Source organism: Palaemon carinicauda, chromosome 39, assembly GCF_036898095.1.
Source record: "Palaemon carinicauda isolate YSFRI2023 chromosome 39, ASM3689809v2, whole genome shotgun sequence".
Taxonomy (NCBI): domain Eukaryota; kingdom Metazoa; phylum Arthropoda; class Malacostraca; order Decapoda; family Palaemonidae; genus Palaemon; species Palaemon carinicauda.
The window spans coordinates 53,701,778-53,719,368 of NC_090763.1; the positions used below are offsets into that span (position 1 = coordinate 53,701,778).

A 17,591-nucleotide genomic window follows, 5' to 3' on the forward strand; every position below is an offset into this window, starting at 1 on the left:
GACGCAACACTGTAACCACTTTGCGCATATCACTTTATCGATTTTCTGTTTTGCACTTATTTCACTGAAATCGAAACTTTTACCGATTTCTACCTGAAACACGCAATTCTACCCTTCATTAAAAGGTAGTAATTGCGAAATCAGTCGTATAATGCAGCTCATTAATACTAGCAAAAAACAGAAAACATAAATAAAGATAAAAAATTCAGTGGCTGGGAAAGAGACTAAACACTAGTTCAAATAAACTACGTTTACAATCTCTCACCGCACATAGCCTGGGGACAAGAATAAAACCCTAGAAACGTTTTACCTTCCTCCCCGTACAGAGACTAGGGACGAGAGTAACACGAGAACAACGTTACCCGCTTGAACGGAACGTTTGCTCTCCTCTCTCTCCCTCCGTCTCTATCTCTCTTGATTTCGCACCTAAGAGAAGAGCCCAATTATATATCGTCAAAAAAACATGTTATTTGACTAAAGGAAAAAACTGAAATGTTTTCCAAATAAAAAGTTCCTTTAATTTAGAATTTAAAACATTTAAGCTAAGAAAGAATGAACAAAACGTCAGAATCGATTTACTCTTACTGCAAAGTGAAACCGTGATACACTCTCTCTCTATCGTAACGATAGAGCGCATGTTGAACGTCCTGAACGTCAACAACTGCGTAGTCTAAAAAACTAAACGTTAGTTCATCTTTGAAAACAGTACGAAGACTATCAAAGAAATTCTTTCATAAAACATTAAATTTAAAAAGTTTTTAATTCTTTAAAGGCTAAATACGATATAACGGGCTCAACGTTGATTAACTTCGGTTCCAAGTTAGGACCGCCTACTATCAGGAAAGGTCGCATATAAACAAAACATAAAAATTTATTTTTATATGTTTATAATAAATGGAAAGTTAATCGAAGAGGCCTAATAAAGGCGGAGAGATATAAAATATATAGATCTATAACGTGTTGAGCAAAATTACTAAAAACCTAAACACACTTCCGTCTAAGGGAAGGGTCGGCCATTTAAAAGTGAAAGAGAGTCCATACTCTCTTTGTCACCATAATTAAATCTATCCAAAACGAGTTCAAGTTTTGAGATGAAGATAAAACACCTGCATAGCGAAAGCTCAAAACTAGAATAGTGTACTTCACCAAATAGTTGTGAAAACAAATCCAGTTAGTAACAGCGAATTAGTAGGTCTTGCCGGTAGCCCGACAGAGAGAAAATTGAGTTCTGTGTTTACATTGAGTACTGAGTACCTGCACGACAGATGGCGCTGTTGAAGTACACCCCCTACCTGCATTGCGATCGCTGGCGGATTTTTAACGTAGAGTTTTCTGTCGAGCAACAGAGTTGCAGCTTATATAATCACCGGCTAAGTTTAATATTGAAAAATAATACTGACACCTTTAAGGAGGGGGAGGAAGATAAGGATTGATAACGATTTTTAATTAATTGCAAAACTGAACACATTAATGAAAATCACTGAAGCAACTATTTATACAACAAAATAATACTGACACCTTTAAGGAGGGGGAGGAAGATAAGGATTGATAACGATTTTTAACACTATCCTATATTTCAAGAAAACATTTGCTATATCACACTCAAGACAGTAGCAAAACATTTAATTATTTTTTAGCAGCAAGAATGAAAGAAGAATCAACTTGAAAAAGAAATTCTGGCAAATAAACCATGCATACATTACAAGAATTCTGGTATTTATCAACTCAAAAGAACATAATGTACCAGTATAAGGAATAATAAACACAAAGTTTTAGTATGCAGAGTCCTACAGTACTTCATATTCTACTTGAATATCAATGTCTCCTTTCAATACATTAGGACTTAAAAACTTAAATCATTTTGCATGATCTGTGTACTTAACTGATTCAATTGTTATTCCATATGAATATTCTTCAATTCCCCTTTTTCTTAGTTAAAAAAAACTCACAACAGTGCAAAGAACAGTGAATGCTATTACCTGTACTTCACGAGAACAAAATACTAATGGCTCTCATAAACATTGACATCCATGATCATGAAAAGATTCAGTGAGTGCAACATAGAGGATCAAAACAAAAGCTGTGAAAGCTCAAGTATAAAAAACAAAAGGCTAAATGAAAGGAACTATAAGAACATGTTAAACCTTACCCCAGGTTTTACTAGGCCTCGCGTTAACATCTGAACGCTGCGATGCTGACATCATAGTACCTTTCATAGTCAACATTCTATCATCTCGGGTAATGGGAGGGAACTGCTGAACCTGCAAGTAATTACATTTGGTGGTGCAACATAAAATGAAGTTGCATTTGTTTAGCCTAGAAGTTAATAAAGCTAAGGAAATAGTGCAGAATCCTATTCAAGAGTAGAAATAACTTACAAGAAACTTTATATTCTTCAAGAGATTGAAGTTAAAAAGTAATTGTTATTAGAATGATAAATCATTTATCAATTTGTGAACCTAACAGTCATGTTACTGTCATTTACTATTCAGCACTTAAAATAAAAATCATCAGAAATTACAAAGACTAAAACAAATACAGAACAATGAGAGCCAACCTTCCCAACTTAACTCGATAACAATGGGGTCCATTCCTTGAAAATTACTGGAATTTACAGAAACCAAAAATCTTTGTAATTTTATAACTATGAATAATTATCCTCCCTGATTACCCACAACAGGAGTGTAGAATTTGAATTTGGAAAATACAACATACGGTTACGATGAATTGCAAATGCCTAGTATATTGAATATTTGCCATCAAATTGATACCAATTGCCCATTTTTCCTTTGACATTGAGGGAAAACATACTAGAGCCCTGTCACCTTGAAACCTTGGTCTGATTAAGAATGCAGTGCATCTGTCAATGGTTTCGCTACACAAATTTTAAATCCCCACACAGTACATGTTTCAAAATATAGTATAGGTTGTATAGCACCAGACTGTTACTCTTCTATTATATTTCAATAAATCTCATAAATGTATCGAGACCTATCTGAATGATGGCAACAAACTTTTTTTTATATCTGAAAAGATCAATTATTGGCCGATTTATTCTTCAGAGTTATTATAATGTTCTTGTACCACAATTTTATTCATACAAAGCAATACTACTGCATTAGAGTAAGCTATTGAAATTTCTATTTCAACTGAAATAGAAATTGATGTCTATGTCTTAGATTCCAATACAAATATTTACATCATAAATAACGATTTAAAGGGTACTTCTAAACCATATGGCACTCGTAAATAGCTTGCTGGGAGTAAAATTGGAAAAAAAATAGGATGCATGATGCTGAGTACCACATGCAATTAGTTATAAAACACACATCATTGTTAAATAATATAAAAAAATAAAAATGCTTCAGAAAGCACCAAAAACTTACTGTAGCTACTGCTTCTTACCCTTACTGGTACAGCTGAACTGTCAGTGATGGGAGGTAAAAAAGGAATGTGTCTTGACCATACTGGACCGAGGTGCTCCTCCATGCCACCTTCATTCTCAGACCCTACATTATCAGTCCCCAGCTCTTGTATTGTAAACTGTCTGTTAAGGTGTTGGAATCTTTCTTGAATTCTAGAAAATGGAAACCAAAAGAAAAATAGTCTGAGATTTTGTTAACAAAGTTAAGTGAAAAATACATAATTACAACTGACATAGTGATACACCAAAAAATGTCAAAATTTAACATTGGAGTAAATCCTTAAAATGTCGAGAACACAGATGCAGACCATTACTTCTATAGCTTAGGTCAATGGCTATACCATTTGAGGTCCATTTAACTAGAATCACATGCACCACAGAAAAAGATTACAGCATTCTTATAAAGCCATAAAGAGGCTTAGCATAGCATTAAGAAATTTAACTTCATCAAATCTATTGGTCCAAAATTATTTTTTCAAATGGTTCTAGATCTTATTTACATGAAACAAAAATAACATTGTTGCCTTTGATGCAGCCTAAAAGTAGTCAGTGGATCCATGCACAAAACCTTCTACTGAAATCTGGGTGGGTAACCCAAGTCCTACAAATTATGATGAATATTATAATTTTTTATACATTACTTGGATAAACAAACCTGAGTCCTTTAGAATAGGAATATACTTTTAGTGGTGCTGGAATGGTCATTGAATCATTATCTTAGCAACCAATAATAATAATAAAAATAATAATAATAATAATAATAGTAACAAGGTACCTGTAAATGGTTAATGACAGGTGGAGTGAGGGGAAACCCTGCCCAGCCACCTGTTCTTACGCTTATACAAACCTTTCATCCTTTACAATACGGAGACTCACTCATTGATGGGAGGTAGTCTCTTAGAACCAAACTGCAAGGTTCTTTTCTTCCCTGGACATGTACTCCTTTCTGGTACAGTCTGGGAGTGTGGAAGGTAACTCCAACAATCTGCTAACAGATAATCATAGAGATGTAGAAGATGTTAGAGCATCGGACAGAACTGACTTAAAAGGGGGCTAGTAATAGGACCTGGAAAACCTATCGCCATAATAGGGAGATGGCATTGGCAGTGTCAAACCAGGCACATAAAGAGAAATATTTGGTAAGAGGCCGACCCATCCTCCCCATTACTAGGGCAATGGAGGAGCTGTATCTTGGTAAAAGTGGTCTACAAGGTGCTCCGTTGTGTAACTCGCCGGTATCAGACATCTGATCAGCTTGTAATGGTAGTGGCTGTTGCTTCCTCTTGAGAGAAATCAAGAAAGAGGTGGGAGAGCCAGTCATTCTACCTCTCCTCAGAACTTATATCGAATGTGTTACCTTAGATGAGATGCATACCAAGTTCAATGAGGAAGCTGAGATTGCAACACAATCACTAGCATCTACTTTAGGAACAAAGGAAAAGGGGTTAAAGGGCCTGTGGGAAACGTCCGTAAGGTACAGAGGCAAAAGTGGTCTCATAACTTCAGACTCGGCATTCAGCTCCTAGCATGCAGGTAAATTGGAAGGCTACCGACAGCGCTAGACTTGTAAGTTCTTACTTGAGATGGCAGAGGTACACAATAACCAACGTTGCATCTTCACACAAACGGCCTCACCTTGCCAGATGGAACAGTGTCTGGATACTTCCTTCTTCCTTCTATTGTGGGTAATCAGAAGGCTGAAATAATTGCATGAGAGGTATTAAGTCTTCCTCAAGTAGCACTGCAGAGACCCAAAATGACACCTGATAAATATGCATCAACTTAAATGGAAAGATAGGAAAGCGACTGGTAATGAGTCTCCATCACGCAGTCTGTTAGACAATGAAGGTGACAACACACCATCCCTCTAAACTTTGACATCATGAAGAACTTGAAACTCTCCTACTCTCTTGGCAATGCAGAGAAGCGATAAACTTGAGGGAAAAATCCCTCTGATGCCTTCTTCAGTTTAGCAGTAGGTGAGTGTTCCAGAGCCCTAAAGACCAGGAACATTCTGCCCTAGGAGCTAAGTCCTAGGATACACAAGACTACTTAAAAGCTCATCTCGAGTATGGACTGATTTCTGGATGAGGAGGTTACCATAATACTGAGTAGCCTCTCCTTCTCCAATGCTCTTGCCGAAGCAGAGAAGAGAGACAATTTTGAAGGAAAGTCCCTATGGCCCTTCTCAACTTAGCAGGAGGCACATACGCCTGTGCCCTAAAGATAAGTCTCAGGGTAAGCATGACTCCTTGAAGCTCCTTTTGAGCGTGGATCATTCAGTAATGGCCAATGAGGAGAGATTCAAACTCTACTGAGGTGCTACTTCAGCAGAGGCAAGCGAGGAAGTCCATGATAAGCTGAAAAGTGCCCTGACTGGAGAGACACATTCTCTAATAACCTCATCATAAGGTCTCCTTTTATGCCTACCCGAGAATTAGTAGAACGGAAAAACCACTTGACTTGGCGCCACCCCAAAATGGCCCCAAAAGGTGAATGAACATATTTCACTCTACCTTGACGATGTTAGTGGTCGCTCCCAGGAGGGACTGTTACCTGCTACCAGTATATCAGAAGTATCTGCCATACCGGGCTCATGGTCTGACTTACAGAGTCTTGGGGAAACGGTTACCGGGTGAGCTCTATCACTCCTTCTGAGGATAACAAGGTTCCAAGGGCAGCGCATATCCTACCCTTACCTAGCCGATGGTTATTGGTGCACGTAGGACCACTAACCCCGCAACCAGTGCCACAACGGTAGCAGTGCCATCGCATTTACATTCCACTTGACAGACCCTGAAAGAATAAGTCAGCAGGGGAGTGCCATACTCCCTCTTGACGAATGAGAGCGGCTCTTAAGGACAAGAATGCTCCTATTCACAGTAGGTAAGAACAAGAAAATTGTGAAAAAGTTTCACCTTCGACTGGCCTATAGAATTGATATTAGGTTCCGGCATAGACTATTCATCAGGATCCCATCACCAGCCCATTTGACAAGCCCCAAAGGTAACAGTCGAAGGAAGAGAGCCGATACTACCTCTTTTGTAGCTTCCTGGGGGCTATTGTGTTTTCCTATGTTATGACAGGAATGATGAAGGTGAGGGCAAGGAACTTTAAGAGAGGCCTCCTGTGCAACTACTACCGCTGCCTCTTCCTTTTAAAAATAAGAGTCTGAATATGAGTGAGGAGGAGTTGGTGGAAGAGGAAAAAAGAATAAATTAACTCTTCTACCCTCATAATCAATTCTTCATTGGTACCGTGAGTGGTTCACCGGATCAGGAACAGGTTAACTACCTCTCAGTTTGCTAATACAAGTATAAGGAAAAACTCCACAGACAAACAGCATTCCCAGGTATTTGACCTTTGCTTGGGAGTAAGATTCGATTATCCTCAATATGAAGGCTAAGATTGTTGTAAAAATGAGTAGTCTCAATCTCGTCCTGGAAAGACACTGAAAAGGTAATTCTAAGTGGCCCAAGCATAAACACTTAGCTGGACACTATGAGAAAACCTGAGAAACAAATGCCCTACTAGTCCCTCCAGTCATCAAAGCATGAAGTCTTCCTCTCTCGGGGCTGAGTATAGAGCAAAAGTTCCAACTGAACACTGTATGACAAGTAATGGTTCAGTTGAGAGAAGTAGTAGGGGCTAGTACTCGGTTCTTTCGATGACTGGGGAAGATCATACAATACTTTCAGGGTAAATATTCAGGATCGTTTTACCTGTCACATATCCAGAGATGGAACCTGGAAGGTAGGTATGAAATGGGTTTAGATGGAAGAGGGAGGTAATGTAAAAGGTAAGGTATTCCCTAACTGAAAGTTGGGGTCATACCTCTGTGTCACTCTGCCTGGTGGAGAAGCAGCTCGAAACAAATAATCTGGTGACCTTGCTGAGATTTCTTTGTAAGGCATAGCGGGGCTTACATCATATTCCATTGGAGACCTTGCCATTAAAATATCCTTCTTAACCCAGACCATTTTACTAACTTTGTAAACACTCATGGGACAATGTTGAGGCCAAATGGCATTGCTTTGAACATGTACATCCACCTACCAAGCCGAAACCCTAGGTAAGGTCGGAAGTGGCGAGCAATAGGGACAATAAGGGTCTTTTAGATCGATAGCACAGGCCCAAGCCTCTCAGTGTAATAATTTGGCCATGCAGGATGGTCATCATTTTAAATGGATTGTACCTGATGTGTCTATTGATATTAGACAGGTTGAGGATCACTCTTCTCTCTGGGGAGTCTTTCTTTGATATGCTGAATAGTCTCCCCCGTTATTTTAGAAACCTGCACCTTTCTATAAGATTTTTTCAGCAACTTACTTACAGAGTAGAGTTCCAGAGTCCTGGCCTGATGAAACTTGTGGCATGGAGGTGGTTTTGATATCCATGACTAACAGAAGCCCTTTGAGACTATACTCTGTATCCACCAAGAAAAGGTTCCATGTTCCCCAAAACAATGGAGAGGACCCCCAACCTGAAGCCGTATAGTTGATGAGCTCCCATTCCTCAGAGAGGTAGACCAGAAAGAAAGTCAAGACGTTTGGGTTTATAAGACAAAGTGACTGACTCCATAGAAAAGCCATTCATGTCTTCCACATGTAGATGAAGACCTCTTGCGGCTCATCAAATAAGTAGAGTTGTGGAATGAGAAATCTTTCATGAAAATATAAAAGAGAAAACCCAAATGTGAAGGTTCTGGGTCAGAAAGGAGGAATCCAAGGTAATCTGCATTCCTTCCTGATACAGCTGTGCAGACCAAAATGGTGCTATTAGCGCAGCTGTCCCTGAAAAAACCTGAAGGCTATACAAAGCCTCCAAAATCAAACTTATCAGGGAAACATATCAGGTAGATTGACGAGCATCTATTCCAATCCAGAGTTAGAGCATCTCTTGCCACTGCTTGAGAATCCACATTTGGGGCTACATGTAATGAAAGTTTGTGGTTTTATGGCGTCGGTAGTTACTGGCAGGTGGCTGGGAATCTCCCCCGGCCAGCACTCGGGTAAGTCACTAGCCTTCACCTAGGAACTGCGGGACAGTTGAGGTGGAAGTATAAAAGGGACTCGCGTTTGTATAGTTAGAAAAAAATTACTTACAAATCCTCGTCCTTTTGGAGAGGGAAAGTTCCTATAACCAAACCGATTGGTTAAACTCCCGGTTTGTCGAACAGGACCTGAAAAGGTGCAAGATTGTTGACTTTAATCCAACTTCTATCAACCTGCGAAAATATTCTCAGGTCATAGGCTAAGTTTCTATTTTACACAGACTGTCATGGATGAACTTATCCTTATAGGACACACTGTCTAATATGTTTAGCTACTAAAGGTATTGAGTTTAGATTTCTACCCATCCTCCCATTGCAAGGAGAATGGGGGGGACACATTTCTATCTACACACCAGAATAGTAGCTCGGTATGGTAGCTCAATAGCATCATATTCATTCCGTGCAGTGATAGTGTGATACCCCAAGGGAAGGGTAAGCAAAGATGAAAATGACCAGACGTTCTCACTGTTTTCAATAGTTGCTGCCACCGATAGCTAGGACAAGATACTTTTTTGTCATGTGAAAGTCCTACTAGGTATACTTCACCACCTGTTGAGCTGCTACCACAGTTCCTAGGGAGAACATGTCAAAGGACTTGTGGGTTTATTCCCTGGAGTAGTGAGTTGTGAAGATTTTATGGTGCTTCCAGCCACCTGCTTTCAACTGACACTTTATTCCCAAAGGCTAGTCGCACAAACCCCAGACTTTGTGAGAGCATGCCTGTGTAAACTCACTTGGATTCCACGATGAAGGTGAATGTGCTCTCCTTATTGTTTCTTGAAGCCAGGAGATGGTGCTTTTGGAGAGGATGATCTGCTTATACCTGCTTGAACTCACAGAGCAAAGAAAAAAATTCTCCGGATCATGGATCACATCCCTTATGGAGGAAATGGAAAAGGTCTCAAACCTTGGATCATCCACAGCAAGGTTCTGGGTTTTCGCAATAAACTCTGAAACGAAAGGTGAACGACACCTTCCTTCACCCATCAGAATGATTAATGTTGTAGGAAATGCCATGAATCCTACTTGCTCATTTCACCGAAGCCAAGGCAAGTAAGAATGCTTTTCACTCAGGCCTTTATCTGACGTCTGCTGTAAAGGTTCATATAGAGCCCTTTTTAGGGACTTAAGAACTTTGGTCACATCCCATGCAGGTGGTTCAAGTTTTTTTGGCAGGCACGATTGCTCGAAGCTTCTCATCAGTGCTGATAGCTCCAAGGATGATGAGACGTCAAGGCCTTAAAGTTTAAAGATTGGCTCAAGGCTGAGCAATAGCCTTTTAAAGCTGAACTGAGAAGAGTCTCTCTCGGCAACGGTAGGCCATTTGGGAGCCCCTAGGATTACTTTAAGGTTCAGGGTAAGTCAGAATGTGCACCTAATTCATATGACAATTCCTCTTCCGAGAAGTGGGAACACCCTGGGATATATGTGCAAGACTGAGAAACCACTTCATCAGAAACTTCTTCATCGAAAGGGTGTGAGAGCTCCGTGATTTTCATACATGCCCTAGAACACAGGCAAGAATGAGTATCAACCTCATAGTAGCGTTCATCTTTCAAGTAATGGGCATGCTCTGGGGCTTGTGCATGTTCCTTAGCTCTGATTCTACATCAGATGGATAAGTGCGCGCGAGCATCATAGCACACATGCAATCATGATGTTCAACCCCATATGAAAATTCTTAGACCAAAGGAACAATACACTAAAGGCGCCTTAGCATGCATGTGAGGAAAATGGTTAATCTCATCAGAGAACTCTTCTCCTGAAGATGAAGAGCGAGTCCGCTCTGTGGTGCGTGTGAGTTTTCACTACTTTCTGAAGATCCAGCCTTGAAAAGGATATGTGCATACTTATCTTGTTAACTAGTGACTGTTCCCATCAGGAACTGGTGGCGCCCTTTTATGCTTGTATGAATAGGAGGCCACTGGTTGGGCATAGGAGAAGTACTTCCTTTACACATTTGGGAGGTGGCTAGTGGTGGACACTTCGCTTCTGAAGGAGGAATCAAAATGGCCTTGGGAGAGGAAGGAGGACACAACTGTTTCCTCCCTTTCACAGATGTCATCATATTAGGGGGTGATGGAACTAATGAAGGTGAGAACCTGTTGTCAACTATACCTACAGTAGTCCGAGCCAGACTAGAGGGGGTCATTTCAGGCACTGCTTCTGCCGCAGTAGAAGTGGCAGCAATAGGAGATTGATAAGTTCTAATCAGGACTTGCCACAGCTTCTTTGTGGATGGAATACCTTTCAAGCCTAAAGAAGACCATGGCATCTTTAGGCTCACTATGGAGTGAAGGGCAGGATTCACCTAATCCACAGGGGGGAATCAGGTAAATTCAACTCGCACTCAGTTAGCAGATATGGAAGATATGAGTTGTTCTGCTTCTTCGACAGAAGAAGCTCAAAGGATAGAATACCTGAGGGGGAAAAAAAAGAACTAGCGGATTTCTTCAGCTTTGAGGAAGACCCTAAAGGTGAAGAGTCACTCTTTGACTTCTTCCATCTCGTGCTGTATTTGACCCACTGCGGTGACAACCAATCATTATACAGGTACTCCTTACAGGGGAAAGACAGCAAGCAGTCAAGCACCATGGAAGGACACAAAGAATGGGGTCAATGTTACTCATGCTTATGAAGGTGCCCCACTTTCGGTAGGCAACTCCATGCCAGGACCAAAATTCCTGCACGTTGTTTCTCCATTCTGCGAACAGCAGACACACACTGTAAAGAGAAAAAGGTAAAACATTAAAGCAGCCGAGTTAAGGAGACTACGTCCGAACTACATGGTGGCTGAAATCAAAGTAGTTTACTGGTATACTGGCTGATGGGGAGGGGGGTGATTTCCAGCAATCTACTACCAATACCCTGTTATAATTTTTAATAGCTTCACTGAAATCATACTCCTATTAAAGGACAATGGTTTGTATTCATGTAGGGACATATCCTCATTCAAAAGTGAAACCTACATAGGTGAACTATGAAGGAAGTGAATTACAGACATAGTACTGTACTTCCTAAATTCGTATTCTACACAATTCAAATAATGACCATACTATAGGCTATCTTATGAATCTTTTAAGGCTTAACTTGGTAATGGATATTCTTTAACTAAACTATCATGGGTCATGAATAGATTGGAAAACAATTCTGTGGAGCTCTTCTCGAACACAATAAAAAACAGAGGAAAAACATTCTCTTATACCTAGGGTGTAGCAAATATCAAACAGAGATTCAGTGCTTCAAAAAAAATCTAATCATAATTCAAGGAACAATCTTGCGTAAGTTAAAAAATTTATAACACTATATGTTCAATATCTTGGAATTATACCATCAATAATGACCAATTTTTAAAATTTTTCAATGATTGCAGAGACTACTACTGTATGTATATTGTAATCTAGGGATGGTTGGAAGAATCTTGTGGAGGGACTTTGTGCCACAGACCACTGAGCTGTTAGCTGTCATAGTGCACCTACTATCCTATATATAATATCCCTTTATATAGTACAGTAGTAATAAACTCTTGCAAAAAGATTTCATCACTTGATTCAATCTTATCCATAGTTTTAATTTAATTACCAGTAACTTGAGTATACTAACCTCATACGAGTGTTGTATGATGAGGTAGATGCTGGCCTTTGGTCTGCTATCAAACTAGTTGAACTTTTGGTATTAACAGGAGCCAGATGGCAACTGGTAGACTTAGAGGAAACTGGACGGTTGTTATCACGTGGGGTATGTACTAAAGGGAGAGACAACTGGGACAGACGAGATGAAGCTGAACTCTCTCTTGTAGATGGTGGATACGATCGAGTACGGCTATCACCATTTTGTAGGGGTTTATTGGAAACACTTAAAAGTTCATGTAATTCTTCTTGATGATGAATATTTGGTATAGAGATATTACTAGGTAATCTTTGCACTGCACTACTAGGTCTTCTAATACCAGATACAGGTCGGTTTGGTATCAAGTTTCTCGTTACATTAAATTTGTCCACCGAACTCATTGGCGAAAGGAACTTATCACTTTTACTAAATTCACCACCGACACTCTGAGAAAACGTTTGAGCACTAAGCCTTGACCCACGGGTACTTGGTTCTCTTGATATCGATAAATATTGTACTGATTGCTCAATTATGTATTTGGCATATTGATGGAGCAATGGGTCTATAGTCTTTGTTACCTTTTCCCAAAGCTGTTCAAAAAGTGCTATTAAAACCTGCTCCTTAAGAACCTCGGGGTCATTGGAACCACTACACACTCTACTACTAGGAGTGGACTGCTTCAGGCTATCTTTATGAGGAGTCTTGACTTGGTTGGCACTGGTATAGGCTACTAAGGGGAGCAAATGGTCAAAATTACCATCGTGGGCAATAACTTCCTCTCCCTGCTCCCTGAAAAATTCAAACATTGATCTCAGACAAGAATCTGCACAGCTATCTAGCATAGACACTTACATTATAAAACTAACCATAATATTTTGCCAGTTCTGTAACAGTATATTTATGAAAATCAAATACTGTACATTTCTATACCAGCTTATGAATGAAAATTAATAGCTTAAAAGGCAAAACCCTGATTTAAGGATGAAATTATCTTCCCACCACATACAAGAATAAGAGATAACCTTTATATAATTTATTATCAAAAAATAATTTTCAGGTTTTAATGCTACAAAAAATATTACTGATCAGTTCAGATTAAACTTGCTTCCCCTTACAACCTATGAAAAAAAATTAAATACTGTACATTAAGAGCACAGCAGGTACTCAACCTTGGAATACATACACATCAATCCTCTTGCATATGAAAAAACTTTCCCGTATCAGTTTATAGTTCCACTACCAAATTGGTTGGCAAAAATAAAAAGTATGAAAATCTTTAAAAGCTTAAAATGCCTGGCTAATAGATATACAATACATGCTCAAGAGAAGGAATACTAATTCCCAATAAATCCCAATCTAAAAATACCAAAAACTAAGCAATATTTGGAAACATACCATTGCTGATTAGAAAGGCTGCAACTTAGATTAAACTGGTATCACATATTACAATTAGCTCTCCTGTGCATTAAATAATGTACAGACCATGAAAGAAAATCCAACAGTACAGTACTTACATGCAGTCACTTAACAGTGTCTCCTCTAGATTCTTCACTTTAACTGGATCTATGCTATGCCCTCTTGCCCTGCCAATGAAAAGGAATTACTTACAAAGGTAAAGACTCATAAATGGGGTAGGATGTATTTATGATTTTGGGATATATAGCTCGGCACTGGGACCTTAAGACCATTCAGCTCCTAAGTGCAACTGATGGGAAAACCCTACAGTTACATAATGAAGTAAAAGTTAGGAGAGGTTACACAACAAGATGGAAGAAAAGAAGTGGGGACGTATGTAAGGTAGAAGGATATAAAGAACGCACTGCTAAGGGACGAAGGAGCACTGCAAAGACCCTAAGTCATTCCTATGGGTTGCACGGTGGCACCAACCCATTTCGGAGATAAAACACTATAACATTACTGTTAAAAACTTGCAAAAAATGTAAATGAAAAATTTGAAAACACAAAACCCGTACCTAAATTTCTAATGCCTTTACTATGAATTTAAAAGAGGCACATTAACTGATTGGGTGATTCAAAGTTCTATTCCACTGTGATTATATAAAGCTGTAGTATCAAAACATCTTTTCACATAATTTCTAAAATGCTGTACTGTTGTGTTCATATGGTATACCATAGTATGAGCATTCTATTCTAAGAATATTAGCTTAAAGATAATAAAAATAACAATAATAATAATAATAATAATAATAATAATATCTAAGAATAAAAAAAAAATTCTACAGCAGTTTTCGAATGTGAAGGCACGCGACCCCCAGTCCCCATCATGACCTTCACTCTAATACTATCATGTGATCTGGACATTTTTTATTCATGAATACTGAATTGTTACTTTAGTCATTCCTACGATACGAATCAGGTTCCTTTATGGTCAAAGCAAGGAGGCAATTTCTCAGAGATAGCCCTCACACAACGTACCATTTAATTTTCAAAGAATGGAAGACATCATTTCTCAAAGAAAAATAAACCTGATCATAAAAAAATATTTTGAATGATTAGTGGAATAGTAAAACTCATGTAGAGAAACATTATAACAATATAACAATGAAAAATTTTAGTGCTAAATTACATATAAATTATCCAAGAACTCACCTGAAATGTGGAAACCTGTTCACCCAGCTACGACATTCTTGCTTTAATTCTGCAGGAGGTTCTGACACTACCATGTGATCAGAGCTGGAATTAGTATTTGATCCTAGGAAATTCCCAAAACTGAATAAATTCTCTGATGATTGATTATCATCAGCTTTATTTTCTTCTGTTGAAATGCCATACCCTGAGTCTGTAGAGCCAGAATTTTCTCTTGCATCATCAGTATCTTTACTCAACAAAACCAATGGTGAGGTGTCACTTGAAGGACTGCATAAAACACCACTATGAATTGGGGAATCTACTACGTCAGGCGACAGCGGTTCAGGAGAGGGTAACATTGAGGGCGATAGCTTTTCTCCATACAAGAGGTAATCAACTTGATCAAACAATATGCTGACTTGTTTTGTTGCTTCCCCTTCAAATTCATCATCACCCCATGACAATGAAGATTCAGATCTACAATCATAATCTTCTCTTTTTGTAAATCTGAAAGAAAAAATTACATTTTTAAGTCAATGATGCCTATTTTCCTTAACCATAATTATCCATATAATTTAGAGGAAACTTTGATAAACCCAAAAAATACAAAACATTCTAAAAGTAATTTTTATGTTTCCTAGCTATAAAAACCCAAGTCTTTTAGAATACGATAATTCTTCAGCTGATCTGGAATGGCTGTTGTTTTCATTAATGAGATATAGTTAATGATAGGGGATAAGCACCTTTCACTCAAAAACTTTTCACTTTTGACCTTCGGCTCTGGACTGAGAGGGAAGATTGATGTGGGATGTTCAACTTTAAAGGACTCAGGTTTGCATATCTAGGAAGAATACATATTTTCAAAATATGTTATTTTGATTATAAAATAAATTTTTGAATATACTTACCCGGTGATTATATAGCTGCAACTCTGTTGCTCGACAGACAACTCTACGGAAAAACTCGCCAGCGATCGCTACACAGGTTGCGGGTGTGCCCAACAGCGCCATCTGTCGACCAGATACCCAGTTCTCAATGTAAACAAAGACTCAATTTTCTCCTCGTCCCACTGCGTCTCTATTGGGGAGGAAGGGAGGGTCCTTTAATTTATAATCACCGGGTAAGTATATTCAAAAATTTATTTTATAATCAAAATAACATTTTTCAATATTTAACTTAGCCGGTGATTATATAGCTGATTCACACCCAGGATGGTGGGTAGAGACCAGTAATATATGTTTACACTTTTATGAGCTAAGAGTTTTTTATTTCATTTTAGAAGTTATCAAAATAACAAAAACAAAATAAATAGGTACCTGGTAAGGAAGTCGACTTGAACAATTACTCTGCCTTTTAAGTACGTCTTCCTTACGGAGCCTCGCGATCCTCTTAGGATGCTGATCGACCCCTAGGATCTGAAGTATCAAGGGTTGCAACCCATACAACAGGATCTTATCAAACCCCTAATCTAGGCGCTCTCAAGAAATGACTTTGACCAGCCGCCAAATCAACCAGGATGCGAAAGGCTTCTTAGCCTTCCGGACAACCCAAAAAAAACAACCATAAAAACATTTCAAGAGAAAGATTAAAAGGGTATGGAATTAGGGAATTGTAGTGGTTGAGCCCTCACCCACTACTGCACTCGCTGCTACGAATGGTCCCAGTGTGTAGCAGTCCTCGTAAAGAGACTGGACATCCTTTAGATAAAAAGACGCAAACACTGACTTGCTTCTCCAATAGGTTGCGTCCATTATACTTCGCAGAGATCTATTTTGCTTAAAGGCCACGGAAGTTGCGACAGCTCTAACTTCGTGTGTCCTCACCTTAAGCAATGCTTGGTCTTCCTCACTCAGATGTGAATGAGCTTCTCGTATTAACAGTCTGATAAAGTAGGATAAAGCATTCTTTGACATAGGCAAAGATGGTTTCTTAACTGAACACCATAAAGCTTCAGATTGGCCTCGTAAAGGTTTAGTTCGCTTTAAATAGAACTTAAGAGCTCTCACAGGGCATAAGACTCTTTCTAGTTCATTGCCTACCATATTCGATAAGCTGGGAATATCGAACGATTTCGGCCAAGGTCGAGAAGGCAGCTCATTTTTGGCTAGAAAACCAAGTTGTAGCGAACATGTAGCTTTTTCTGACGAAAATCCGATGTTCTTGCTGAAGGCATGAATCTCACTGACTCTTTTAGCTGTGGCTAAGCATACCAGGAAAAGTGTCTTTAAAGTGAGATCTTTCAGGGAGGCTGATTGTAGCGGCTCAAACCTGTCTGACATGAGGAATCTTAGTACCACGTCTAAATTCCAACCAGGTGTAACCAAAAGACGCTCCTTCGTGGTCTCAAAAGACTTAAGGAGGTCCTGAAGATCTTTATTGTTGGAAAGATTTAAGCCTCTATGCCGGAAGACCGATGCCAACATGCTTCTGTAGCCCTTGATAGTGGGAGCTGAAAGGGATCGTCCTTTTCTCAGGTATAAGAGAAAGTCAGCTATTTGAGTTACAGAGGTACTGGTCGAGGATACAGAGACTGACTTGCACCAGTTTCGGAAGACTTCCCACTTCGATTGGTAGACTCTAAGGGTGGATGCTCTCCTTGCTCTAGCAATCGCACTGGCTGCCTCCTTCGAAAAGCCTCTAGCTCTCGAGAGTCTTTCGATAGTCTGAAGGCAGTCAGACGAAGAGCGTGGAGGCTTTGGTGTACCTTCTTTACGTGTGGCTGACGTAGAAGGTCCACCCTTAGAGGAAGACTTCTGGGAACGTCTACTAGCCATCGAAGTACCTCGGTGAACCATTCTCTCGCGGGCCAGAGGGGAGCAACTAGCGTCAACCTTGTCCCTTCGTGAGAGGCGAACTTCTGCAGTACCTTGTTGACAATCTTGAACGGTGGGAATGCGTATAGATCTAGATGTGACC

General features: G+C 39.4%; 1 protein-coding gene across 2 annotated transcripts in view; it reads right to left on the reverse strand.

Moving 5' to 3' along the window:
* LOC137631192 (uncharacterized) overlaps positions 1–17,591 on the reverse strand; it is a 71,265-nt gene that overhangs the window by 19,873 nt on the left and 33,801 nt on the right. For both annotated transcript variants that reach the window (XM_068362923.1, XM_068362922.1), the window contains exons 3-7: positions 14,697–15,182; positions 13,601–13,669; positions 12,081–12,875; positions 3,406–3,577; positions 2,150–2,261 (exon numbers count right to left, since the gene is read on the reverse strand). In XM_068362923.1, coding sequence (XP_068219024.1) covers positions 2,150–2,261; positions 3,406–3,577; positions 12,081–12,875; positions 13,601–13,669; positions 14,697–15,182 — 1,634 coding nt within the window. The remainder of the gene's footprint in view (positions 1–2,149; positions 2,262–3,405; positions 3,578–12,080; positions 12,876–13,600; positions 13,670–14,696; positions 15,183–17,591) is intronic.